The 26722-nt window shown below is 50.6% G+C and overlaps 9 protein-coding genes across 9 annotated transcripts; 6 read left to right on the plus strand and 3 right to left on the minus strand.

Moving 5' to 3' along the window:
• Positions 1–90: 90 nt before the first annotated feature.
• On the minus strand, positions 91–1552 carry N7457_002299 (uncharacterized protein; the record flags this gene model as incomplete). Its single annotated transcript, XM_057173345.1, has 2 exons — positions 91–1356; positions 1430–1552. The coding sequence occupies 2 exons, from the start codon at positions 1550–1552 to the stop codon at positions 91–93; spliced, it is 1389 nt and encodes a 462-aa protein (XP_057033496.1).
• Positions 1553–2369: 817 nt separating this feature from the next.
• N7457_002300 (CENP-N/CHL4 family protein) lies at positions 2370–3818 on the plus strand (the record flags this gene model as incomplete). Its single annotated transcript, XM_057173346.1, has 1 exon — positions 2370–3818. One exon carries the CDS (start codon positions 2370–2372, stop codon positions 3816–3818), a length of 1449 nt encoding a protein of 482 aa, XP_057033497.1.
• A 692-nt stretch (positions 3819–4510) lies between these two features.
• N7457_002301 (uncharacterized protein) lies at positions 4511–5777 on the minus strand (the record flags this gene model as incomplete). Its single annotated transcript, XM_057173347.1, has 7 exons — positions 4511–4659; positions 4729–4886; positions 4951–5024; positions 5111–5172; positions 5262–5428; positions 5497–5659; positions 5717–5777. 7 exons carry the CDS (start codon positions 5775–5777, stop codon positions 4511–4513), a joined length of 834 nt encoding a protein of 277 aa, XP_057033498.1.
• A 960-nt stretch (positions 5778–6737) lies between these two features.
• On the plus strand, positions 6738–8039 carry N7457_002302 (trafficking protein particle complex subunit 13; the record flags this gene model as incomplete). Its single annotated transcript, XM_057173348.1, has 5 exons — positions 6738–6804; positions 6858–6864; positions 6930–7053; positions 7105–7623; positions 7746–8039. The coding sequence occupies 5 exons, from the start codon at positions 6738–6740 to the stop codon at positions 8037–8039; spliced, it is 1011 nt and encodes a 336-aa protein (XP_057033499.1).
• A 2444-nt stretch (positions 8040–10483) lies between these two features.
• Positions 10484–14160, plus strand: N7457_002303 (dDENN domain protein; the record flags this gene model as incomplete). Its single annotated transcript, XM_057173349.1, is given in 6 exon segments — positions 10484–12136; positions 12202–12261; positions 12315–12776; positions 12794–13649; positions 13706–13960; positions 14018–14160. 6 exon segments carry the CDS (start codon positions 10484–10486, stop codon positions 14158–14160), a joined length of 3429 nt encoding a protein of 1142 aa, XP_057033500.1.
• Positions 14161–16018: 1858 nt separating this feature from the next.
• On the plus strand, positions 16019–18145 carry N7457_002304 (type I 3-dehydroquinate dehydratase; the record flags this gene model as incomplete). The annotated part of the gene is made up of 1 exon (XM_057173350.1): positions 16019–18145. The coding sequence occupies one exon, from the start codon at positions 16019–16021 to the stop codon at positions 18143–18145; it is 2127 nt and encodes a 708-aa protein (XP_057033501.1).
• An 895-nt stretch (positions 18146–19040) lies between these two features.
• On the plus strand, positions 19041–20036 carry N7457_002305 (FMN-binding negative transcriptional regulator; the record flags this gene model as incomplete). Its single annotated transcript, XM_057173351.1, has 1 exon — positions 19041–20036. One exon carries the CDS (start codon positions 19041–19043, stop codon positions 20034–20036), a length of 996 nt encoding a protein of 331 aa, XP_057033502.1.
• A 1048-nt stretch (positions 20037–21084) lies between these two features.
• On the plus strand, positions 21085–23923 carry N7457_002306 (transcription factor domain-containing protein; the record flags this gene model as incomplete). Its single annotated transcript, XM_057173352.1, has 6 exons — positions 21085–21183; positions 21230–21296; positions 21357–21810; positions 21867–22045; positions 22100–23147; positions 23206–23923. The coding sequence occupies 6 exons, from the start codon at positions 21085–21087 to the stop codon at positions 23921–23923; spliced, it is 2565 nt and encodes an 854-aa protein (XP_057033503.1).
• An 819-nt stretch (positions 23924–24742) lies between these two features.
• On the minus strand, positions 24743–26451 carry N7457_002307 (uncharacterized protein; the record flags this gene model as incomplete). Its single annotated transcript, XM_057173353.1, has 3 exons — positions 24743–26115; positions 26186–26296; positions 26358–26451. The coding sequence occupies 3 exons, from the start codon at positions 26449–26451 to the stop codon at positions 24743–24745; spliced, it is 1578 nt and encodes a 525-aa protein (XP_057033504.1).
• Between the last annotated feature and the right edge of the window lie 271 nt (positions 26452–26722).

A 26722-nucleotide genomic window follows, 5' to 3' on the forward strand; every position in this document is an offset into this window, starting at 1 on the left:
CTATGCGTATATTAACGATTATAAATGCCCGAAATGTTTTCACATGAAAGTCTCGTTATGTTCTTCAAACGTTATGTTCTTCAAAGGTCGTTATAGAGAGGACTCTTTCATCCAGGGTACCTCGACATCAAGTGCATTTGCTACCCTTGTTGCGGATGCAAGACATCCTTCGAGCAGGACCATTCCGTCCCAGCACCATCCACCCACCAACCAGATATTGCCATCGCCGTTTCGCCAGAGCTGGCTCTTCTCATCTCCAGACCGATTCCGGCTGAATATTTGATTGACAATCTGTCTGCTGGTGGATGATCGCAAGACACGAGTGAATGTGGCGGTATGCAGCACCTTTTCTGGATCAATGGGGGTGATGGGGTAAGTCGTAATTAGAGCCGATGAAGGGTGTTCATGAATCGTTTCCGTTGCCGTAGCATTCGAGCACATGTGTAGTGGGTGTGGCGCCGAGTCACCGGGGTTCATGGACACTTGGTTCCAGAGAGATTTGCTGGAATCATGAATCTTGGAGAAGTCGCGGTGCACAATGGATTGAACAGTTGTGGTAGGAACAGCTGCCATTGCGCTTCGGAGAGGCTGGAAGATTGAACCGATCACATCAGGCGTCACGGCCAAAACAACGTGGTCAAATAGTCGTGAGCTGCTTTGGCCGTCACGGGTATTCGTCCAGGTCACTTGGACTTTGGTGCCGATGTTCTCTACCGTCGTAACCTTCGTGCCAAGTTTGTAGTTCAAATTTTCAGACAGCTTATTTTCCACATGCTGTACTCCTCCAAGAACGGTGTAGTGATGTTTACGGAAAGTACGTCTTCCATACCCAACCAAATCAAGAGCTGGGAAATCCATCAGCTCGTCATGTGAGCAAGTCGCTACACTTGCGAAGACCGGCAAGAAGTAGTGCTTCACGTAATAACTGGGCAACATAATCCTCTCCACGTATTGACGAAGAGATTCTTCGGCGCCAGAGGACTCCACTGTCTTGGGCGCAACAAAAAAGCAGCAAGCTTTGAACCAATAATACCATATTGCCAGGTAGCACACCTCAACCAGCCACCCGGTCCATGATAAGCCCTCCGGGCGGAACGGCGGTATTTGATGATTATTCGAGGGATGCATGTAGTACGGAGAGACTTGTTTGGTGGGGGTATCCGGTAAATTCGACAAAGAATAGATAAATCGCAGCGAGCCATATGAGATGCCGAAATAATCATACATCCGCTGGAGACTTTCATAATATCCGGCCGCGAACGTGCGCATGGGTAGATCGAGGCGCTGTGGCCTTTTGCCACCGTCATTTTGGTCTGAGAGGGTGTACGACGCGGAATCAAGAGAAAGTCTGTCTTGCTGTGTATTTTGATTGGATTAGCAATGGTCCATATACGCGGTGTCACACTACAAGGTTCCTTGCACGTTTTACCTTTTCGAATACTTCAACGTCATATCTTCCCCGAGCATCGTTCCTGAGTATGTAGGCGGTCACAAGCCCTGCCATCCCTGTGCCAATTACAGCAACATTTTTGCGTGGTTTGTTCTTCTCCATTGTGAAGGAGGGAACTGGATTTCGGTTCAATGGTTGAAAAGGGAAGGTTATGAGGTCATTCCTGGGGTTGAACAGTCTTGAAGATCAGAGGCATGAGTTCGTCGCTTAAATCAAAATCGACGGGCATCGCAACTTTCGACATTTCAACCTTGGCCTTGGGACTCTGCGACCCACAGGTTTGTCAGCAGGGTCCGTGGATCTGGGAGCCCTTAAAAAGAGCCTCGGCCCAATCTCTGTTAAGCATACGGTGCTATATGCCCAATCATTGCATGGTATTACCGCTACAATATGATAGGCCATTGGGTAGGCTAATAGGCCTTCTTCCAGACAGCGGTGTGATCCTCAAAGACTAACTGCCTGAACAACATAACGCCACATGTCGAAAGTACGGTGATGAAGAGAAGAGGTGGGCCAAAGTACATAGCGTAATACACTGCGCACTTACAGGAAAGGCTACGGTAGATTTTACTGCTCTGCTCTGGTGATGTTGAGTAGCTCCATTCATATCTTAGTACAGAGTACATTGGGGTGGTGAATCCACTTCCTCATGCATTCTACGTATGCAATCTTCTTTTATCCAAGTCGCACGTGCTCAGAGCCTAAGATATCAGGCATCAAGATCGAAATCCTAATCCTTATCGGCTTATCGCACGTGCTTGTTTGTTGACGGGCAATTTTGGAATTTGGACGCGAAAGAGCAGAGGAACCAACAGAAACATCTCAAAATATGGAGCTCGAAGCATGCGCTTGCCCTTGATACAAAATCAAAAATTCAATATCGCTGCCATTCTGGATCCAGACCATATAAACTACCGTTATGGCGCGTCCCAAAACAGTTCGCGCCCCGACAACAGCCAGTCTTCCAAACAACCTCCGCATTCCCTCGTCGACTCCGTCTCTCACAAAATCGCTGGGGAAGCTATCCAGACAAGCACTATTAGATCTGGCGTTATTATGGCTTGATGATCGGAACATTGCATCATTTCCCCCTTACCTACAATCCGACGAAGGTGGCCCAGACGATGACGAAGCTCTCCCATACCCCGCCGAGGAGACAATTGAAGAAGTCCGCCAAGTATATGAAGACCTGCAGGATCGAAAGGGCGCAAAGCGTGAAGTTCTCGAACGAATCCTTGAAGGCGATTGGCGACGTGGGATTACACTACGCCAACTCGCCATGGCAGACCTTCGCTACATGGACGACCACCCCGCTAGTCTTCGATGGACTGCCCTCGAGCTCAGCCGCCTGGATACAAAACGGAAGAGCTCCAAGGAACTGCCACCATCCGGCTGGTCTAGCTCTGTACCGCGGGTGCAAGCGGCAACCTTTGTACAAGGGCTTCAACGCGAAATCTCCCCATTGGTCAAAGCGCACTACTACCTCTCACACTCTGAGACTCTGCCGTTGACGTTCCTACGCATATTTGTTGTTGACTCGCCATATCAATTGCCGACGCAGGCAGCTGAGATCTTCACCGACTCGTCGCGAATCATCTATGTCGCTTTCCCGGATAGTTGTCCTTACGTCTACACTTCTATCGCAGCATCCACGGGATCCAAAACTGCGCCTTCGACAAGTTCCGTGGCTACTGATACCCGAACTCTCCAGCGCCTGGTGCGCGATTCTATTCCTAAAGCTTTGTCTCGACCGCAGGAACGCTTCTCGCTGAAGGCGACATCTCTAGCAGCAAAGAACCTACCTACTCTCTTAGCTCTTCGAGGACCAGGACGGTCAACATCATCCAACGGCGCCTTTAGTATTTTTGCAGACGCAGCCATTGAAGGAAGTCCGTTGGATCCTCGACCTTCCAACACAGTCTCACCTGAAGAGCATATACGTGCTAGTTCTTCTGGCAAGACAGAAGACAAAGAAAACCCAAATGGCTCAATGAAGAAACGGACATCCAGTGGACTTGATCTAGAGCCCCTTTCTCCAGACTCGAAGAAACGCCGTATGGCCATTTACTCCCGATTCGGATCGTCAGAGTCATCACTTACACCTGCGCCACTGGACCGTCTTGATATCCGCCTCCTTGATCCCCCGAGCTCCAACGATGATCAAAACACGGAAGATGTCAATGAGTCTACGTCAGCAGTTCCTGCCGTATCACTCTCGTTCTCTGGCGCCGATGTCATCAGCGGAATTCGCAAACTTGCCGAGCTCGGCATAGTTGATCCTGAGCGTATGCCATCTTGGATGACTGGCGAGGAAGGTATTAGTGTGACAAACGTTCGACAAGGTTGCCGGATTCAAAAGGATACATAGGAGAATTTGCTTTGGTGTTCTAGGATTTTTCGTGGAGTTGAGAAGTAGGGTGCTTCCTTTTGTTTCTTGGCCAATGGGGCTTGGTATGATACCCAGATTTTTGATGAATAAATATTTTGTTCTTTTTACATTCCGCTTTGACAGAAAGATGGTAGATTCTGTCTAATCCCAGAACCCCGGAGGCTTTACTAACTAAATATAACTTTATATCGGCCTGCGTGTTTACGGTTTCCTTTTGATATTCCATCGGATTCAGCAGGATTGGCCAACGGTTTCGGGAAATGGAGTCTCACCTTGGAAATCCCTGAACACACTGACCTAACTTCAAATTATGGATAGGAGAAGCGTTGAAGTGTAGAAGCTTAAGAGCCCAGACTATCTGTGCTATTCGATACTAGCAAATATCGCACTCAATCTCATCTAGCATATCAAGTATAAAAAAGTCCATCCTACCCCAGCACCTAAGACCATATAGTCAAATTAACACCATATTCCCTTGGTCAAAACGCACCACACACAAAGTCCTGAAATTTCCGATCCGAGGTCATAATCGAAGCTGGACGTATAAAATTGTATCCATAAAGACTGAACATTCCTCAACAAAAGGATTCAGAGCGACACATCATTCATCGGAATTGAACTACTTCCCGGGCCATCTCTTCAAAGCAAATCGTCTCAGCAAGAATGGAGATTCACATGGGCCTCCCTTCGGCCTCGGTGTCCGAGGGAAGTTTGCCGTCTGTCTTGTGCTCATCAGGCTTGATCTCTATTCCTTGCAATTTTGGCATCTTGCGCTTCACGTGGATCAGATCAACACTGTAAAGAGTTGCTTTCGAAGGATCTGCCCAAGAATCACATTATTAGCAGGGGCTCATCTAGACGAAAGATAGATAATATAGGCTATACATACCAACCGAAACAGGCTGGCGGCGGGCGTTGCACGCCAGAATACCAAATTGAGCGGCGACATTCACAATCCCATATTTGCCGGGACGGCACTCGGCTCGGATTTCGGCTCTAGTGAGATATGGCGGCCCATATTCGTTGTGCTCATGCAATAGGGCGTTACTATACTCCCAGTCGTCAGACTTTCCAAGCACCTGTTGAGATCAGGGACCAAGATGTTACTTACCACCCAGGGAGGGAAACGGCTGTTTCGTCAACTATTCTTTTCAGAGGTGACTCGGAAAGCATCTTAGTTAACTCCTGAACAACGCAGGGTGGAGTTAGTAAGCTAGCTAGACAATAGGTCTCCACAAATCGATGCTTAGATCAAGCCTGTGATTACTTACAGACTGCAAGAATGCCTTCTGGTACACCAGCTCGGCAGGCGCACCCATCGCCTCGTGCAGGACTTCAATATTTGTTAGCGTGATGGATACAGAAGACCATAGTCAATCTATGTAGATTCCAATGTGCAGAACTCGCTGCTTTATCACTTACCAAAGCCAATGTGCTTACATGGTCCACGGTAGCGGTAGGAAGGGCACTCGCAGGTAGGCACCTTGCCAATGACTACTTTGTAGACATTTCCAGTCGAGCCGACCACATCAAATGTGATCTTCAGCCCATCCTTCGTCTCGGCAATCTCATGGTCAATGATGAACAATCTAAACGCAAGATTGGTTATCAAGTCTGAGCACAATGGCTGCGTCAATATACATCAATATACACTCACTCATCTTTCCACTGGGCTTTCAGAGCAGGGTGATAAGCACGAGGCTGCTCGTCCACCCAGGGACGAGCCCGTTTCTCTACCATATGCACGCCCTTCTGGGAACTGAGATCTGCTGCTGGAGCGGGATCGGTAGTCTCGTTTCTCGGCTTTTTGCTAGGGAGAACTAGTTTGATGTAGGGATTAGCATCAAGAGCCAGAGTAGGCTCAATGCACGTCGTACCTTTGGCTTTCTCTGACTTTTTCGTGCCAGTCTCCAGCTCGTGTTTTCTACTTTTTGCCATCATCAAATGCGAGCAAGCAAAGGCCGAACTTATGAGTAGACGACGGGTTTCACTGCCTCGGAGGATGGAAGTGGAGTATGAAGAAACGAAAGCAATCCCAGAGCTGGCGAAGTAAGATATATAGATCTTTTCCTTCGGTACTTCCCAAGACAAGTTCTTTGTTCAAAATGAAACAAGAAGCCATTCTGAAACAATACATATGTCCTCGTTGTGCAGTAGGAAACACCACTATGCAATAGGAAAGAACGACCATGCCACTCGTGATTCAGTTTCCATTCAAGCACTCTCCATCCACATGTAGATACGTACATGTATATTAGAGCTCAGAGATCATACTGGAGAGCTTCAGGAATCAATTACTCGATACTAATATAGAGACTGTTTCAGGGCTTTCATTTGGAATTTCCATCACAGCTCCGGGCTCTAGATATATAAGATGATTTGATAGCTTGCAAGAGCACGGCTTCTTACTAAATGCATCCTAGAGGTAACTGTAGGTCCATATCCGATATGATAAATGTCTACATTGTATGGATAGCAAGGACTTTCTCGTTTATCAAGCTCACAGCAGGGGGATTTATGTCGGTTTATACTTGGATGTACGCATCTTGTGTTTACAAAGAGGCATGTACCCTATTGTGTGAAACTGAGGATCTCTCCACATTCGACTCTCAGATAACCATCACCTTCAGCACACCAATACACAGATACGCTTACTGATTTACTGTAGGCAGAACAAAGAACCTTGGAAGGGAAACAGAGACATGGCAGAATGAATGCGGATGTGGGGGCAGTGTTTGCACTGTTTGTCTGAAGCTTCGCTATCGCTATCAGTTCGTGGAGAACTAATGTCCCTCTTCATGGACAAGAATGACTACATACTACACAGTCCCCAGAAATCGCAGTTGATTACTTAGTTAATTTATCCTCCCCAGGGTTTGATATCTGAATATCTTCTCCATGTCACGTCCGCGGGCGTTGTCGGGCGCTGATGCCCCGAAAGAACCTCATGCCGTCTCCCTCAAAGGTACGTGACCATTAGCTGTAGCTCGAGCCGCATGCTGACTATTGAATGATCAGTGCTACGGTAACTCCAATTTATCAAATACATAATATTCCTGGCAGTTCCTGACTCTTTATACCTATTTGTAGCCTTGCGCGGCCGTCGCTTTCTTATCAGTACCCCCTCCCGGCCTCCAACTCCACAATCTCAACGAAAGCTTCCCTAAGCTATCCATCCGGCGGCTCGGATGATCAATTCATATTAGCACCTCTTGTAAGGCGGCCATCCAGTCCCTGAAGAAATCAGTTCGCTGACGGCCAATAGCTTACTCTACCTCCCTCATTCGGATCTGTCTACGTCGGAGAAACCTTCGGATGCACCCTGAGTGCGAATAATGAGATCGATAGCGGGGATGAAGGGAAAGTCCTTACATCAGTGCGCATAGTGGCGGAGATGCAAACGCCTTCTTCAGTTGCAGCACTGGAGCTGGAGCCATCCAGCGACTCAGCATCCACCGATGGTCTTAAGATCGGCGAGTCATTACAAAAGATCGTACGATTTGATTTGAAGGAAGAAGGCAACCATATACTAGCTGTGAGTGTTAGTTATACAGAGACACGGATCGGGTCAGACTCGCAGGCGGCAAGTGGTCGGGTCAGGACGTTCCGCAAGCTATACCAATTCGTGGCCCAGCCTTGTTTGAGCGTCCGGACCAAGGCATCCGAACTTCCGCCACTCGAGGTTGAGAATAAGTCACTTGGTCCGTATGGGAAAAGAAGGTTACTCCGATTCGCCCTGGAGGCACAGTTGGAGAACGTGGGCGAGGGCGCAGTGGTAGTCAAGGTATGACTCTTCTTCCCGTCCTTGGCAAATATTGCTGGTTTTTCACTCAGCGAAGCGCGGCTGTACCTGAAAACCGGGCTGGGTTCAAATTTCCAAGAATTTGGCTAACGGGGGATGGACAGCAAACAAAACTAAATCCCAAGCCACCGTTCCACTCAAAATCGCTCAACTGGGACACGATCAACCCGACCACCTCGCCCGTAGAGCTACCCACACTCAACCCGCGGGATATTCTACAGGTGGCATTCCTGGTGGAACAAGAAGAAGGGCAGACTGAAGGACTTGAAACTCTCCACAAGGATCTAAGGAGGGACGGTCGTGCCACACTAGGTCAGTTGTCGATCGAATGGCGCGGTGCCATGGGAGACAAGGGGTTCCTGACGACGGGCAACCTAATGAGCCGGAAACGTACTTGAAACGCGGTGTGCCCTACCTCACCGGGTCCCTTCCGTCAGTGTGCCACAAGAGGGACGACGAGTTGTATTGGCGCACCCAGCCGCTCGGTTGCATGAAGATTGCCGCAAGGGCGGTTTGTACACATTGCCACGACCTTGCACAATATGACGATCTGGGCATTGACAGCATCCTGAATTGGAGTTTGCAATGTAATATCTTGGGCTCTGAATATGCCCATGTAGGGCCTAGTTGCATCTTCGGAAATAGAGTCTGATGTATCGGCGGAGCCGCACCTGCCCGCGAGTCCCCGGCGCCACTAGCACGGGGCGGACACCAGCCTTACTATGCAGTCTATGCTTAAGTTTCCTGGTTGCACGGCAGTTTGTTCTCGGCAAGGGAGCTCCGAGGCTGGATATGTATAGTTGATCTTATCCCAACCGTCATGTCCCCCGATAGGGCTTAGAAAATGCACCAGGGATCTTTGGCTCTGGCCCAAAGCCACGTAGTTGGCGGAATCTTGCATGAAGAGATAGGATTTCAGGTGCTCGGTACGGAGTACTCTTCTGTACACGTATCTAGACAGGTTGAGTCTCTTAGAGTCCAGATTCGAGATTGTGGAATAGAAGAGTCTAGACTCAGGTTGATCAATGGACTCCGGGTGTCCAATCGGGCACATAATGGCCCGATCTCAATGGTTCCCAAAAAACAAACAAAAAAACCCGAGAACATACAAAGAATGCTATTTTTGTTTTTGTTTTTGTTTGTTTTTCGTATCGATCTTTGCTTCTTTTCCCATGTTTGTTTGCGAGGCTGTTAAGTGGAGCTCTCAAACCTCACGTCTGCTCCGCCTGACGAATCAGACCTCTTATAAGGAGAGATGCGTGTTGGAATAACCTTGCTAACTGAATGCGGCTGGCTGAAAAGGGTTATCAGTGCAGGGAAGGGCCCCTGTGTATCCGGACTCCATACTCCGTACGGTGGGGGTCAATGAGGCGTCAAATACTTAGATACGCAAAGCACCAGGATTCGGGACTCTGCACTTTACGTGCCATGAACCATGTTTCTGGGCTGTGATAGAGAGGACGATCCGGGGCGCAAGTCCAAGGGAAACACGAACCGATGGGACTTTTGTGATCGTAACGATCTCAACCGTGGGAACTGACTCAATGCTTTCTCCCCTACTCCACCCCATCCAACTGCAGTATCGATCGCCTCCGCTACTCCACTTCACTCCTGGCTCCAATGCATGTCGTGCACGAAGAATGGGAGAAAAAGAAGAAATCCAAGAGTGTGGGTAGTCGGTGTAAGGTGAGTCAATCAAGGGAGCCGTACTCCGTATACTCCGTACGGAGTATGGCGATGTCACATTCGTCGACTCCCAATCTACCACATACGGACAGCCAAACCTCGGCAGTTCCCGATTTCGCCCCCTGAAAGTGCCAACCGTTCCTGGGAGAAGGAAAGAATGACATTGTGGCGTTTCAACAAGACCCCTAACGAAAATACCTAAAACGCCATGTTTCACTGGCTCAGAGTTCACCAGATAATAACCCGGAGCCTAGTTGCACTCTGAAGCACATGTTCATACAACGTACTCCATAGTCCGTAGTCCGTAATCCGGAGACCTATGAGGGTAGTTAGTCTGATCTCGTTTAAACGAGTTTGAAATGATCAACATCGCGTCCGTTTCCCTCCAACCTCAATCGGTCCCGGACCTCCTCCCCCTGTTGATAATGGGTTGACATGGCTTTTCTATAAGCGAGATGGGGCGATGAAGTCAGCGGGAGTTCCTCCCTAGGGATGTTCTTGTGTACGGACCATGGACGGAGGAGATATTGAGACCTTCAATACCACCTGGGCAGTGTGTATACCTATGTATGGACTGCCATCCTATACCCCGGAAGTCTGGAGTCTGGGTTTCTTAGAGTCCAGCCACCCTGCAGATACCTGCAGGTCGCTACGGTGTCAGACTCTTGTGCATGGTTGCGAAGGCTGTGAATGGCCGCCCTTGAACTGGCTTACACCATACTGGCACTTGGGGACGAACTCATTGCCCATTGTGATTATATAGTGGAGCAAAGATGTCCGCACATTGGAAAGTTCGTTGAGCTGTAACAGTTCCCCTAAGCAACCACCCGAGGGAAACCAAAAAAAAAAATAATCAGTAATGCGAAACGGAAAAAGAAAGGAAAAAAAAGGGACATAAGCATAACACAAGAGGCAGGGAAAGAGAAAAGAAATAATATTAAATCGAGACTCCTTTTTTAATACCTCCAAACCCCCGAAACATCGAATTGATCTTCTGAACTGCCCCTCCCTCCCGTTCTCCCCCATTTTTACCAGCTTTCTCCCTCCCCGAAAAACCACATGCGCTCAATTCCTCGCATTCCCCCTATACCTGCGGTCCATGTGGTGACAATTACGGCTTTAACCCACTCCAGTCCCCCGTGACTTTCTCTCCACAATGCCATCGTCAAGCCCATCGGACGGCGCTCCCCTCGCCGACTACTTCTGGATAGCTGGTGTGGATGGTACAGAGATCCTGGATACCTTTCAAAGATTGGGAGAAGATTACCGTACCAATGGCGCGACCTCTCCCAGTTCAGCGCTCGCCGACACCATTCAGGAGGATGCCGATGCGGAGGAGGAACACAACCTCGAGGGTACCCCTCGGCCAAACTCGACACTCTGGACTGGCGCCGGTGGGCGCAGCTCCGTCCAGCGTTTATCCACGCTCTCAAGGAGCTCAGGGGGGACGATTACCGGCGGCACCAACAGTAATCGCAGCAGCATGACCGTCAAAGGTGCCTCATCCCCCCTGCGTGCCTCCGCGATGTTCAACGAGGACTTCGACTTCGACTCCGCGCTGTTCAAGTTCGCCAACGAGCGAGAATCCTTTTTGACCGACTTGAGCTTGAGCGCTGGCGCTATAACCCCGAATACCCGCCCGCGATCCCGCGTTCGTACACAGAAGATCGTCTCCGATGATTCGCCCTCCCCTGGCGGTAACTTGCTCAGGTCAGGCATTGGCAGTGTACGACGACACATGGCCTTCCGAGATATGAATAGTATGAAGCGGCAGCCGTCGGTTGCTCGCCAGGGTGAGAACTCTCTTACTACACTCTACCGGGATCCGCATTCTTCGAACGACTGTGGCTCGGAACCGAGGATGGATAAATGGGCTAACGGTGAATTGTCTCTAGCTTCGGTCCGAACTTCCAGGCGACTTAGTAATTACAATTCGGTAATTCCTGCCCCGCAACCCCTCGAGATCCCCAGCACAATGCACCCGTTAAAGCGACGATTCGAGCCGGTTCTCCTCGACCGATACCCCACACGCGGTATGCCGGACGAGACGAAGCAACGCGGTAACTTCCCCGACTACGTTCCCATGTTCGCCTTCCCCAATGATGTCAATATTGTCTCTTCCGATCAGCGACCTCGCTCCACTTGGCACGGATTTGCCATGACAACGGATAATGGTTCCCGGCTGCACGCCATCTGTGTGATTATCTGGATACCTCTCAACCCGAATGCCGCGGGAGAGCTCGAGAAGCGCTGTGAGGAATGGCGGAAGGATAACATGACCGACGAGGAACGCGAGCTAGCTGCAAGCTTGGGCGAACGATTGGCATCAGAGCGGGCCAAATTATCACGTCTCCTAGCACAGCTCCCAACTGTCCAGTCGGGATCTGAATCTCGTGAACAACTCGAAGATGAGATCAGCGCTGTGGAAGAGAAGATCGGATTAATGACCGATCTTCTGCGTCCCGTCCGGCATGGCGCAGCCTCGAAGATTGATGGCCTGACCGATGGCGATACAGGGTTCTGGATTCCTCGTGCATACGGCATTTTGGGCCGAGAGAGCACCATGACGAGCTTCTGGAAAGAATGGCTCAAGGCTATTGTGGTTCCCATGACGGAGGGCAGCGTACAGCATGTACCTCCTCCTTCACCGCGCATGGGTGTATGGCAGCCGCTGGAGCGATATGTCATGAATCTGTGTACAGAGGCGTTCGCACCGATAACTTCGAAGACGCAGGTTGAACTTGCGATTCGGGAGTTGCGATTGTTCGCGCGGAAAGAGGCGCCTAATGAGATTCCTGGTTCTCGGAACGTATGTGTACCGCAATTCTTGGTTTGAGTTTCTCTGATCAAAACCCTTTACTGACTGATTGTTAGACTGATCTCTACGCCTTGTTCCGTACTTTGTCAGTTCCTAATATTATCATTCTCTTCGAGGTAGGCTTGTTTGATTTGTGCGGTTGACAAGACACAATGCTGACCACATGCAGTATGCTCTTACCGAATCCCGCATCATCTTCTTGTCTTCTCACACCTCCATGCTCTATCTCGCGACCAGGGCATTGGTCGATCTTTTGTTCCCGCTAGAATGGACGGGCGTTTTGATTCCTGTTCTCCCTGCCCGCTTGATTCAGGCCCTGGAGGCACCATGTCCGTACATTGTGGGCATTGAACGTCGGTACGAGAAGGTGGAATTGCCGACAGACGATTTCGTCCTAGTTGATTTGGACAACAACATGATCGAAAGTACCATTCAACCGACCTCCCTTCCGCGTCATCAGCGCAGGAAGCTTCTGTCTCTACTGCAACTAGCTGCTCCTCAGCACGGTCGATACCATATTCCCACTGGGCCTCCTGCATACGCAATTGAAACCTATCCATGGGACTCGTTCATGTCGGAGAGCAAGGCTACCTTTACATCCAAAGCGCCTGCAACTAACCTCTCCAAATATGTTGGTCTCAATTCCAGTGCGTTCGGTGCAACCGCTGTACCCCCGGGTCCTATTCCCCTCCAATCTTCAATGTCTTCCTGCACGCGCGAAATGAGGCCGGTCCCTCTCGTGGATACTCATCTCGTGGGAGTGAGCGTCCAGGCACCAGTTCTACCATGAGGGCCAGTGCTTCTCCACCCTCCCCAAGAGAGAGCTCGCCTACATCGGGCTACTTCCCTCCTCCGCTAGCACCCTCGTCACGCAACGATTCTGGAATGGCCTTGCAAGCCTCCCTACGCGAGAAGCGCTCCGGTCACTTTGATGCCGCTTCCCGCCGCAGCTCGTCGTTTGGAATGACTCGACGTCCAAGTGCTCCGTTCCTAGGTCATGCATCGAACCTTTCAGTGACCACCCTCAATACCGATTACGGTGGATCAACATATGCCCCGTCTGTATATGCACAGTCTACCATTGCTGCGTCGACGATCGTTCCACAATCTACAACGCAGCCCATGGGTAATAACGAGGGCACTTGCTGGGCCGAGGGTCACTATTTCCAAGTTCAACCATGGGACGATAAATCGACATGTGCCATCTGTGATGAACAGGCAGAGGAAGGCATGTACAAATGCTCTGCATGCAAACTGACTGTCCACAACCGCTGTGCCTCCATGGTGTGTCTGCCGTGTGATGCAGCGTTCCATCCCGATCAAATTCGTGCTGCATTTGTCAGATGTTTCGCTAGCTTGTTCTACACGTACAAGAAGTTCCTCGTGCCGGCCAGTGGCGACAAGAAGAAGTCTGGCATGTATTACAACTTCAATATGGATGCTTTCATGAAGAGTCTGCCGAGCGAGCATGCAGAGTATATCGTGGTATTGCAACAGACTCAAGGTAAGTCACCGGAGTTCTTATATCGTACCATTTATCACATACTGACCTCCGCGTAGGATTCAACGAGTTCATCAGTGACCGAGAGCGAACAAACCCGAAGTCGAAGGACCCGCGCATGACTCTGTTCGACGAGATCGTTTTGGCAAAGCGCAACCGTGGCCGTACATCGATTTTCTCTGGCCGCTCAACCACAGACTTCCTATCAGATACCTCGAATCATCTGTGGCGCACAGCCAACGCTACCTTCTACACGCCAACCAGCCGTAGCCAGCAGAATCTTTCTACCGATTACGGCAGAGTTCTTACCAGAGGTACGCCCCAGGAGCCTAATATCCACTGCAGTTCACTCACTTACATGATTCCTCCAGCACCGGCAAAATTGGATACCAGTCTGATGACAGAGCCCCGCATGATCCACGGCGCGCCACGGGTTTCCAAGACGGCAAATACTGCCCGCAGAAAGCCGCTGCCCAATCTGATGAATGGACTCGCCATCTCACCTCCCAGTTAATTGGTGCGATTCCGAATGCGAGTAGCCCGTTCATCATTTCATCGTTATCTGTCTTGCCCTCGTGCGGGTGGGTCCTGCGGAGGCCATACCACCTTCTTGCAACACTGTGTCCATCTCTCCCTCGAGCTTAAAACTCGAAACTTCTTTCCCGACCTCGACTCGGTATTCGGCTTTCCTTGCATGGGATTGTTCGTTCTGTGCCTTGTCCAATAACCAGCGATATTGACTGCCTCTTGCCTATGTCTTCGTTTGGGCATATGTGTTGACCCATGCTGAGAATGACAGACCGCTGGCTCGGCTGAAAATATCTCGCTTCTCAGAAAACACCCCCCGCAAACGGAATGTTGCATGGTGTGATTGCACTTTTTGCGCCTCTCTCTTCCTCTCTCTTCCTTCCTTATCTGAACTGCCATGCTCTACCGTGGTAGACCAATGACATCTTGAAAGATGTCGGACGGTGCCCGTGCCGATTCTCGGCTGTGTTTCTGTCTTCGTACATAGTGTTGACTCCGGCTTGATGCACGGAATTGTGAACAAATCCCTCCCTCCCCTAAAAGCGCCATTTTGGTTTGCAAAGCGATGTGGATAACTGATTATTTGTGTGCCTGATACCGATACATACATGTCTGTTCTCTGGACCAGTACCTCTCTGCTTTTCTTGCCCTTTCCCCCTCCCTTTTCCTCCCTCTCGGCCTGCATTTCTTGTTCCTGACTACCTGTTACTACCCAATACCCCCCCGATCTGGTAGGTATTTTCCTCTCGTTATGTCTTAATCTGTTGTTTGAAATACGATATTGGGCGGCTTTCTTGATTCTGTCTCGTCTTTTTTATACTTCTCGTTCTGCAGCGTTGGATCTATCGTACATGCCTGTAAGGTGTGGTTTATAGCTTATCTTCTGGGATTATTTTCCTCCGAGGCTTGTTTCGACGCTTTCACACAATTCCGGCTGTTTTTCGGATGTAGGGACCAGTCATAGCACTATCTACATAGAGCATTATTTTGTTGCATACAGAGTATGGGACCATATCACTTTGAGCATTCTCCCCCTTCCAGATTGTATGAGTCCACTGGTATCAACCTCGGAATGTACTTCTGCCAGCCCTGTAGTCTGATTCGTTGTGTGTTTCTCACTAACAGAATGGGGTGCAATAGACTAGGTAGCACCCCGTCTCCCGTGGTCGATCATTTGCTCTGGCCGAGGCTGAGACCCTTTGTCAATGATTTTCCCTCGTATCGGATCATGGCAAGTGCAGTACCCTCAGGGCATGAGGCTGTGCCGGCAGCCCCGGCTGGGAGTGTTAAATAGGCTATTATACACGGTGGCTTGGTTGGACGGGGCAATTGACCAGAGTGCATAGGAGATGAATACATATAACCCCTGATTGCACATGACATCCAGAAGTCGTGTGATTGGCGGATAAACCCAACGCCGCCTCCCACTTTTCCCCGCGTCCACCTGCGTGGAATCGCGGGCGCATTGGGTGGAACCTCAACGAGTTCTTCCATCGATTGATGTCCTCTCAAATGTGGTCCATTCGGATCCTGTGCGGGTTATTAACCTCCACGCGGTTTGACATAGGTCCCTGGATCCAAGGCTAACCTCCTTTGGCTCCCTTTTCCTAATTGTTCGAAAATATCCCGATACTACCTACCTGTTTCACTGGGTCTGGGAGATTGTTGAGAAACCGAATTGTGAATCTACTACCTGGTCCTTGCGCTTTGGTTTTATTCCCCTTCCCTGGTTCTCCATTTTTACCTCGTCTGGACACACCTCGCCCTGAGTATACATCGCAGGGTCCAAGTATGAAAACGCCTGGCACTGCTATGCGATGATTCCGACAGCCTTTCCGCAGCATATGGCGACGCCGCTGCTCGACGATCCCGCGATATCCGCGACCGCCCTCAAGCCGCAAGATGCCCTCGGCGCGAACCCCAATGTCGCCGTTCCTTCCAACGCTACCACAATCCTCTCTTCCGCTCTTCCGGCTACCTTCAAAGAGCAGCTATCTGCGGCAATACCTGCGCCGACCGCTACTGCCGCGGGGACGGTGGTGATTGTGTACGGCCAGAACCAGCAGCATATCGTGCAACTGGTAGCGGAGGTCTTGGGCAAACCATGGACAACGGAAGTGTCGCTTGGAACCCTTGCGCGAGCCAGCGATGCAGTGGTAGCGGGGATCCTAGCGCGCGATTTAACGCGAAGTTTGCAAGGATGTCAGCGATCATCTCTCATTCTGGTCAACACATATTGCGTGGAGGACGGGTCTGCACCGGAAGATTCGCTGACCGAGATCTGTGATTACGAGTTCTTATATTCGCGGGGCCCACTATTGCGTCGGGACCTGGCGAGATTTTTGTCTTTGATTCTTGGTCAGACGAGGCCGCATGATGATTTGCGGACTAAGACCCGGACGAATTTTATCTCGACGACTTTTCCCGATGTGCATGCTGCGTTGCCGAATTTGGATATTCTGTCTGTTGGGTCTGATGCTGTTGAGATTCGTGTCGATTTGCTCGTTGATCCTGCGCCGGAGGGATTGACGACTCCGCTGGTCCCGAGTTTGAAGTATGTGGGGCAGCAATTGATGCTTTTGCGCCAGCATACTGAGTTGCCTATTATCTTTACTGTTCGCTGTACGAGAGAGAATGGGAAGTTTCCGGTTGATGACCCTTCGCTTTTTTACAAGTACCTACGACGCGCGATACAGTGGGGAGTGGAATATGTTGATGTGGAGCTGTGGCTACCGGAGGAGATACGTCGCCAGCTGGCTGAGAATAAGGGTCATAGTATGATTTTATCTGCATTCCATGACTTTTCTGGCACTTGGAAGTGGACCTCGGAAGATGCTCAGCGCATCTTCACTGAAAGTGCGAAATATGCCGACATTGTGAAGATGATCGCCATGGTCCATACAATTGAGGAGAATTACGAGCTGGAATACTTCCGTTCGACTATCAAAAGCCGTGGCAGTGGCCCACTCCTATCAGCAGTCAATATGGGCCAAATGGGCCAGTTATCCCGTGCTTTGAACACCGTCTTTTCTCCCATCACCCACCCACTCCTCCCAATGATCGCCGCCCCGGGCCAATTAACGGCAGCCGAGATCAACGAAGCACTACACATCATGGGCCAACTCCCCAAGCGCGATCTCTACGCTATCGGTTCCTTCCGCTCCACTCCACACTCAATGTTCATGGAGAAATGCCTGAACGAGTTAGGCCTCCCACACAATTTCACTTCCGTTGACCGCGGCCCAAAGGGCTATATGGAATCCATCATTCTCCAGCCCCAATTCGGCGGCGCCTACGTGAACCCCCCAGTATCAAGCACAACGAGCTTCATCCCAGCAGTCAGCGACGCAGCCTGCGCAATCGGTCTAGTCGACACGATTGCAATGACTACACCAAGCGACACAGCCCCCGGCATCTCCCGCTTCGTCGGCGAAAACGCTGCCTGGAAAGGCATCCGGGCCACATTGACACGCGAGTACGTCCCATCAGCATACAGCTGTCGCGCAGCAATCATCCTCGCCGGCTCCGAAGCAGACGCCTCACCAGCAATCTTCGCACTACGCAGTCTAGCCATCGGCACAATCTACACCGTCGGCTTCAGAGCCACCGGCCCGTTATCAGCGGGCCTCGAGCCCTTCACCTCCATCCAATCCGTCAAACGGGTAGAACAACCTTTCGTAATCGTCTCAGCGCTACCACCTGAGAAATCATTACTCGTGCAGCCCTTGCTGCGCCACTACGGCACTAATGGTCGTTCATCGCCGCCTTCGACACGCGGTAAGGTTTATCTAGATCTTACGAGTGGACCGCGGAAGGGTGATCCGTTGGCCGTTGCTACTGGTGCTGGGTGGACGGCGTATGGGGTTGAGGATGTTATTGCTTGGACGACTGTTGAGACGTTGAGATTGCTTGTTGGGCAGAATGTGCCTTTTGATTTTGTGAGGATGGCTTCTGGGAGGCCTTTGTTCTAGCGATTATATACGTATCTTCTATATAGCCTGTTTCTTTTCGCCGGTTTATCTTTGGAATAGATGTCGGAACTGGTCACTTTTTTTCATTCTGGAGATCGGGCTCTGAGCCGGTACTATATCTCGCTTTTTCGCACTGATGGGCACTGAGTGCCTTGTCTCTAAAGGGACTTCGGTTGAGAGACAAGGCTTCCTTGTGTCAATGTGCGCTTAAAGGTTCGGCAGTAACCAGTTTTCCATAGAAGGTCCGTAGGTAAAATACCTCCCTTGGCGACACTGTAATAGAACACCAGGGCTTGTATCGCTGAAAATCAAACTTAGTTTAGGGCATCAAAAATGGTGGGTGAGGAAGGTATAGAAATGTAGATTCGTGAACAAAAATGAAGGAAACAAAACAGAATTTAAGTTAGATAGAATTGTGAGAGGAATGAGACGCGGTCTTTTATATATACTGCACAACGTTTGACAACAACGGAAATTTGTGAAGGGGGGAGTACCTAGACTCCGATAGACACCTAGAGATTACAAACCCAGTGTTTCACTTTGAATAATGCCCAGCAAAATGCATAAAAACAATCTTCTTCGTCCGGTTTTGTGGAAGGGGAAGTATAGTGCTCTCGAGGACTGTGCAGAAAATTCGGACTTTTCTCTCCGTGTCCTAATAGAAAGTCGTTCACGACTTGTTCTGCGGCTTGGGTATGAGACCTTTAGACTACGAGCATGATAAACTCATGTATTCATAATTTTCCCTCGCAATAGCCCTGGGTCAATTGACGTAGCTGGTTGCTCAGGGCGTCGGATAAGAGCTTATCAGTAAATCCGGGGTTGACCCCTCATTTCGAAGTATCATAGGCCTTGCTTCTCCCATTCTCCGACATTCACTCTGTCTTAGACAGAAATGCATCTTCGTCCTGACCATGCAGTCCGAGACCTCCCAACTCTACACGCATTCATCAAGCAACATCCACTAGGCGTCCTTACCACCTCCCTCCCCTCAAAGGACCACCAAACTCTCCAATGCAGCCACATCCCCTGGGTTCTGGATAGTGAAACAGCCTTGGACACCGAGCTAGCAGACCAAGCAAAAGAAGCCGACAATGAATCCTCCGCCGCCCCATCCTATCCCCAGATGGGGGTCCTCCGTGGCCACATCGCGCGCCAAAACCCGCAAAGCAAAGCCATGGTAGAATCTGCGGAAAGCACGAAACCCGTTAGGATCCCAGGCGCCTTTCCCACACCAACCTCCGAAGAACCCCCACCGGCAGGCTATACGCTCCCCGACGAAGTCTTAATCGTCTTCACCAGCCCTGTAGACCATTACATCACCCCGAACTTCTACACCGAGTCGAAACGCGCCACGGGCAGGGTAGCGCCGACGTGGAACTATGCTGCCGTACAGGTTTACGGTCGGGCCACTATCTACCACACTAGGACCGAGCAGACGGAGCAGTTCCTGCGCCAGCAGCTGGGGGATCTGGCCCGACTGGGCGAGGAGGGAATAATGAGGTTTCAAGATGAGTCCGGCTCGGTCGATGTCAAACACGGGAAAGCTGGAAGTGGGGATGGGGAGGGTTCTCGAAACGAGAGTCTAGACTGGGAGCTAGGTCAGGGGGCGGTGACGGGGAATGGGAACGGCACGGCATCGCCGGTGCCGGTGCCGGTGTCGGGCCCGGTCCCTTGGAAAATCGCTGATGCGCCACGGGATTACATTGCTGGGCTTTTGAGGAATATTGTCGGGATTAAGATTGAGATTACGCGTGTCGAGGGCCGGTTTAAGGTTAGTCAGGAGAGGCCGGTTAATGACCGGCGTGGTGTGGTTGAGGGGTTGGAGAGGATGGGTGGTACGGCGAGGGAGATGGCGGAGTTTGTTAGACAGGGGAAGGTTTTGGCGTAGTTTGCAGTGGTTGTTGTGTAGTCGCATATAGAGTATTTTGAGTATTTTGAGTATTTTTGGATTGACCGAAGAGTATATTAGAGTTTGTTCTTCCATGGATACATGTATCAATCCATGCAGCCACGAAGTATGGAGTACATCGATGGAGGTACTTTTGATGTACTCCGTACCTACTTTAACATGAATGTCTGGGCATTCTGGACGTATTTATAATAACGTGATCCAGAACGTTCTCCGGCCTGAAGAGCAGCGAGGAGACACTTGACGGAAGTTTAAAGTTGACTAGGATCGAGGTTCCGTATCCAAAACAGTAGCTGAAGTGGCCGATCAAGCGCTTACTAACTCCGTACTAGTAGCTCCTGGGATGGAGTCAACGGCTTTCCAGGGATCAGGAAGGCCTGATAGTCGGTCAGGGGGTGTTTCAATGGAAGCGGGAGTAACACGCCCTGTTTTCTACATCACATAGCTCATTCTGTACTGGAATTGTTCTGCAGACATTGGCAGATTCTGTAAGACACTGAGGGGACTGGGCCCAAGCGGGAGCTACCCCGTGATAGGGAGGAAGTAGCTACGGATTGGTCGAATCCAACAAACTACTGCATTTATGGGGTGCATCAACGTGCCTGGATGATCGCGGATGTTGGCGTCGGAGCCCTAACGGAGGTCGATCAAAGAAGACAATGCTCCGGGGGAGTCTGGCCAGTTCTCCCTGGGAGAGTGGAGTGGTTTCGAGATAATTAGCGTATGTATTGATTGACATGTGAGAAGAATATAATAAGGGAAGAGCTGCAATATAATTCATACAATATGTATAGAAGCAGAGCAAGGAAGAGAAGAATCGACTGCAAAGAAGGAAAAGAAGGAAAAAAGCAAGAAAACCCCCAAAGTGGGAATTCCGGCGGCACATCCCCGGCCTCTTCTCCGCATTCCTCTCTCTCCGCAACTGTCACACATAGGCTTTTCTCAAACGCCACAGCCATGCGGTTTACTTCTTGTTCATCTTGGCCGCTTTCTTTCTTCTCTTCATCTCTCTCGTCCATGTAGAGCCATGTCTCGTCCTCAGGTCAGCATCGACCGTCTCACGCCCCGCCGGGCGACGGTCGAGCCGCGCGAAACTATGAATTGCAAATCTTGTCGCAAACGAAAGGTATGTCAAATCAGATGCGTAATTGCCTGTTGCTAACCTACCCCAGATCAAATGTAACCGTTTGCGACCGAGTTGCGAGGCATGTAGGGTCTTCCAGTGTCCATGTGTTTATGGTAAGTGAATCTGGCTCCCCCACATCATATGATTCCTATGTTGACCTGACTTCGTTGAAGATGCTGTACCCAAAAAACGAGGTCCGAAGACCGATGTGCTAGAAGCCCTGCTCAAGAGAGTTGATGGATTGGAGAAGCGACTCCACGACGAAAAAAACCCCATCTCACCCACTTCTCCTGATATCTCGGACGATCCACCTAGCTTCCCTGCCCGTCGCAACACCGTCGATGCCTCATTCAGTTTATACTCTTCGAGCGATCGAACTGCTTTGGCTACCTCTCTGTCGCAACACGGGGATCCCTTCCCCAGGCTGACTGGCCACCCATCGAGTCTACTGCAGCAGCCGTCTCCAACAAACAATGGGTCGCTACCGGACGCAATCCTTGATATATACTTTGCGCGCTTGCACGGAAAGCCGTTTTACATACTCGACGAGCCGACAACGCGACAACGTCATCAACTGGGACAATTGCCCGCGTGTTTAGCTATGGCAATATTGGCAATGTCCTTGAGGTAAAATCGCCAAGCTTTGATTTTCACACTTAGCATCTTCGACTCACAAATTTCAGGTATACAACTTCACCAGGTCAGGTGGACCAGTCATTACGCGTCGGGCTTGATACGGCCCTACAGGCAAGGCGCACGATCGACGTCGACAATCCCACAATAGAAGGATTACAGGCCTTACTATTACTTTCCCAAGCTTTCTATGGATATGGCTTGGGAAAGAAAGCCTACATGACATTCTGTGTGTATATCTTCCATGTTTCATACTGGAGTAAATAGAACTAATAATAATCAGCAAACTGCGTGGCCATGGTTGTTGCACTCGACTTATACCGCGAGTGTCCTTCCAAGATGAATGTTGCGCCTGCTGAGCGAGAGATGAGACGTCGACTATTTTGGTCTGTCTATTTGACGGATAGATTTATCAATTGTGGATCTAGGCGTCCATGTCTCATCTCTGACTATTCGGTTGTTTTGCGCCTACCATCTTGGTCACCCCATGCAGCTGGTCTGAATGTGGAGGGAGAACTTTTCCATGTTGGTCCGAATGTGCAATACTCTGCGGACTCCCGGCGCAAATCACCAAGTGCTGCATCGTTGCTAATCGACATCACACGTATTCTCGGTGTCACTAATAAGTACCTAGCGGCCGGTGGAGTTAAAGGGGATTCTCATTTCCCTTGGCATGCGCTTTCTAATCTTTCCAAAATTCGACAAGAACTAGACATCTGGGCGGCCGGTACGCAAGATGTCTTTGCATCTATTGATGCATTGTTCGGGCACCCTGAGAGCACAACACTTTTGCTGAGCAAGTTGATCTATCATCTGGTACATTGTTTGATTTATCGCCCGTTCCTCCCAATTGACTTGGTAGAACTTCGAGGCACAGGACAGCATCAGTCCTGGCAGATTGAGGCCACGAACCTGTGCTTCTCGCACTCTAATGCCATCGCAGAGCTGGTGGAACTGGGTCGCAATTCTCCGGTGATTGAATGGGCTGCTTTCATCGGATATTGTGTGTGCACAGCGGGTACTGTTCATGTCCACGGTGTGCACTACAAGGGCCGCGAAGGAGAGGTGTTCTCTTCTAGCGCTGAATTTCTCACTCGGGAAATGCACCAGCTGGCTTGGTTGCGCAATATCTGGACCGGCGTGCAGCATCAGCGTGAGCTGCTTCAGACCATCTATACTTGTCACTCCGAGTTAGTGCGCAACCTGGCTAGTAGCCCAATGCGGTTCTCGCCAGTCTTCCATCTCGAAGACTTCCTCGACCGATATCCAGGTCTGACATTAGATGGATCACACGTTCGGCTGGTAGACACGGGTGACGAACTCACTCCAAAGTAAGTCACATACTGAATGATTTGTTGGAGAAAATTTGATCACTAACCCGAATTCCAGTACGGCAAACTTCAGCGATCGTCCAGATCAATACTATCAGAGACCAATTCCCGCACCCTCATATCAGACCCCCTCATCCTATTTCTCTACCACAAGGCCAGGTCCTTCAACACCCCTAGCATCCACTCAAATGACAGACACCGACCGTCGAAACTCCCATTCCCATTCGAATTCCCAGTCCATATCCCAAAATCCCCCTCATCCAGCCTCACTCTCACCCACCCTTCAATTCCACACAATTCCGAGCAATCACCAACCATCACCATCTCTCCCCTCAATATTCACGCTGCCACCCGGAACAGACCTATCCGGAGGAGCGCCAGAAAACACCCACCTCTCCCTCCCAACCGGCTTCTCCCCCTCCGCCTTCGGCCTCTCACCACCCACCTTCCTAACTGACACCGCCCTGAACATAGCCCCAACACCCCCCTCAAACCCGCAATACGCAACCTTCCCCTTCGACACTGCCCACGCCAACTTCAACGGCATGCAAACGGGTCCCAACGCCCTCACGCCCGGCGCCCAATCCCAAACCAGCGGCACCCAGACAAGCAGTGAAGGAGGGACTCTTGAAAAAGACCCATTCCTGAGCTTGTTAGAGCAGCTCGCGGAGAACGAGAACTCGCAGGGCGGGCCAAGCGAGCTGGATTTCTTCTTGAGGGGCACTGGTGCCGTCGCGGGTGACTCGGAGATTCCTGAAAAAGACAGTGCTGCGTAAGCCCCAAAAGCGGTATTTGGATGATTGAACCGTACATATATTCTCGTTATTTGTTCTGTGTATATTTCTCGTTATATAGCTTTGTTACCTTTGGGCCGTGGCCGAATCGATTGATACCCATTGCGCTGTAATTATTTCAGATGGGACTGTGCGTGTACTTTGATGGTAATCAACCTGTAGACTTCTCTCGTGCTAAGCGGGCGTTTGCTATCTATTGTGATCCTGTGAGATGTTGTCGGCAGAGAAACAGACCCGGCCCGCCCTTGGGAATTGGTCCCAAACAACTCCCAACTCCCAATCATCCTGCAAGCTGGTGGGCTTCCTCGAGACTGGTTGCTCCGGGCTGGGCTAGTGGGAAATAAGAAAGATTTGCCGATTGTTTGTGTATCAGGACGATGTATTCCCAAGAAGTAATTATTCACTGTAGGACTGATGGAGTTTAATGATCCAAGGATAACATCTTTGGAAGAGGAGTGGCAGTCTTCTGGTTGAATTCGCCAAGAAATACTAGGAAGTCCCTGCACTAAGCCTGCTAGCTTAATATGGAAAGGGGGAGTGGGAAGGGGTCAGTTTAGAATCAACTTCGTTCTGAATCACAACTTCTGGGGTAGGGCTCCTCGCCGGCTAGGAAGGAGTGGACTAGCCGGCGGGCTGGCTGACATGGAGGGCTAGGTCCCTAGGTAGCTATCTAGCTGGCTAATGAATACATGTGCCCAGGTGACAGAAGCTAAGGACAGCTACAGTTTTGTGGGTTTGAGTGGGAGTGTGAACGCTCCAAGGACGCCATAGCTTCCTCGACGCCGACGGCATCGTTCGTGGTTAATTTCTGAGATGTTTGCAAGCCTCTAGGAAGGCTCGTCTGCTCTTCATCACCCTTTCGTCATGGGCGACTCGGTTTCCCATCCACGCCTTGTAGATGAACCGGAACCAGGCCTTTTTCTTGGAGGCCATAGCCTCCACTTGGCCCTGAATCATCTCCCAGGATGATGATGACTCCACTAGTGCAATTGTAAGGTACTGGAGGGGCTTGGCAAAATGCAGACGGATCCCAATAGGAGTTGTACAGATCTCCCGGTCCCGAAGCAATCTCCATGTATCTCCGTACAATGGGTTGTGGGACTGATTCTCCTTCAGGGCTAGGGGTGTCTCTATGTCGAAGATTGAGGGGAAATCCAGCCCTATCTGCTCCCTTAAAAAGTCCGCTTCGTGCATTGCCCCCAGCCTGTAGGCTGTTGTTTCCGTCAGGTCATCTAGCTTTTCCTGTGGGTATGTGGCACCCTTGAGGACAAATCGGAGACAATTATGTAGGCCAATATTCGGGCCCGCTTCGTTCGGACCGGGCTTCGCAGCAAAGTACTCTTGTGCGAGATACTTAAGATTTTTGAGGCGCCGGCCGCCAGTTTTGGCGGACCCCGGCTCACTGGCCAAGGAAGGGGAGGGAGGGACCTGTCGTAGAGAGAGCCACTTGTCCTTATATGATGTTAGGGGCAGACCGAGGCGAGGTTGGTAACTCATCTCCCATTCGTCATTTTCTGCAGAGAAGTAGATCTGCTGGGAATGACCGAGTGCTCCCATCCCCTTCACGCAGTCATATACTGACTTCGAAAATTGAATGTAAGTGGGATGCTGTTTTACCTCCTGGGTTTCGTCCTCTGCGTCTATTAGACAGCGTAGAACGGCGGAGGCGGCTAAGCTACCGCTAACGCGCCCAGCACTTCTGCTGACGGCCCACGATGATAATAGACTTTTATCGCCCGCTGCTGTTATAGCTGTGGAGTTTAGCTGTTGTTGCTTAGCGAATTGGTGGACGAGCCAGCCACCGGAGTAACACGACGTAGTAAAGATAGTTATGGAGGATATTGGTTGCAGTATATAGTGAAGGCTTTCCATTTGTAGGATAGAGCCTCCGACCTCTACCCCATAGGCTGGGGTGCCGTGCCCAAAGATCAGCAGGACCAGATGCTCTTCATAGCAGGCCGCTTTAGCCGCTTGCTCTCGTAGTGTTCCGAGGTACCTCTCGAGAAGATCTTTCCGTGGCACAACACGTACGTTCCCAGCCGCTAAGATGTTAGGGAGTGTCTCGCCATCTAGTACTGCCCGACGGTCACCTTCTGGGTCACCATGAAGGTATTCATGGTATTTTATAACGAGGGCCGCCGGGTCTTCGCACGTCAACCATATTTGGTTGGGCGCTAGTGATCCTCGTAAGGTTAGCAGGGGATAGCAGGGGACGGGTAAGAAAATAAGACGAGGAAAACTCACGTCGTGGGAATCGTGGGGATAAGAGATGGTGAAACAGGTAAAAGTCCGACGCAAACCACCCATCCTCACTAGGGCTGGCTAGATCGTTCGTATCTGTAATGCCTAGGAGGGCTAATATGCGATGCCGGGGGGGGAAGGTCGGGGGGACAGTGTGTCAGGAACTCGCACCCACCAAGATCTTGCTGAGTCCCGCTCCGGCGTCCCATAGTGAAGAAGTCGGGGAAGGCATCTGGACGGATCGTGGTGGATGGGCCGGTCGTGGCCATAGTATAGACTGTAGTGGATGACAGTTGTGCCTGCACTCCAGATACCAGGTAGGTATGTATGTAGGTATACTGCCAGGGCAGCTCGCGCGGGAGTCTCCACTGCCCCCACTGCATACACTAGTAAGCTATTTCATCCTAATACAGAGATTCTTACCTAGCATATGAGCGCACTATGATAACATCTGGGCCAGTATGTATTGGTATTACGGTGAAGTTAGCTCTTACCTAAATAGGCATGATGTGGCCAGGGCGCCAGTGGCGTTCTCGCCCA

This window comes from Penicillium paradoxum (genome assembly GCF_028828445.1).
Source record: "Penicillium paradoxum strain IBT 22861 chromosome Unknown utg000003l_segment0_segment0, whole genome shotgun sequence".
NCBI classification, from domain to species: domain Eukaryota; kingdom Fungi; phylum Ascomycota; class Eurotiomycetes; order Eurotiales; family Aspergillaceae; genus Penicillium; species Penicillium paradoxum.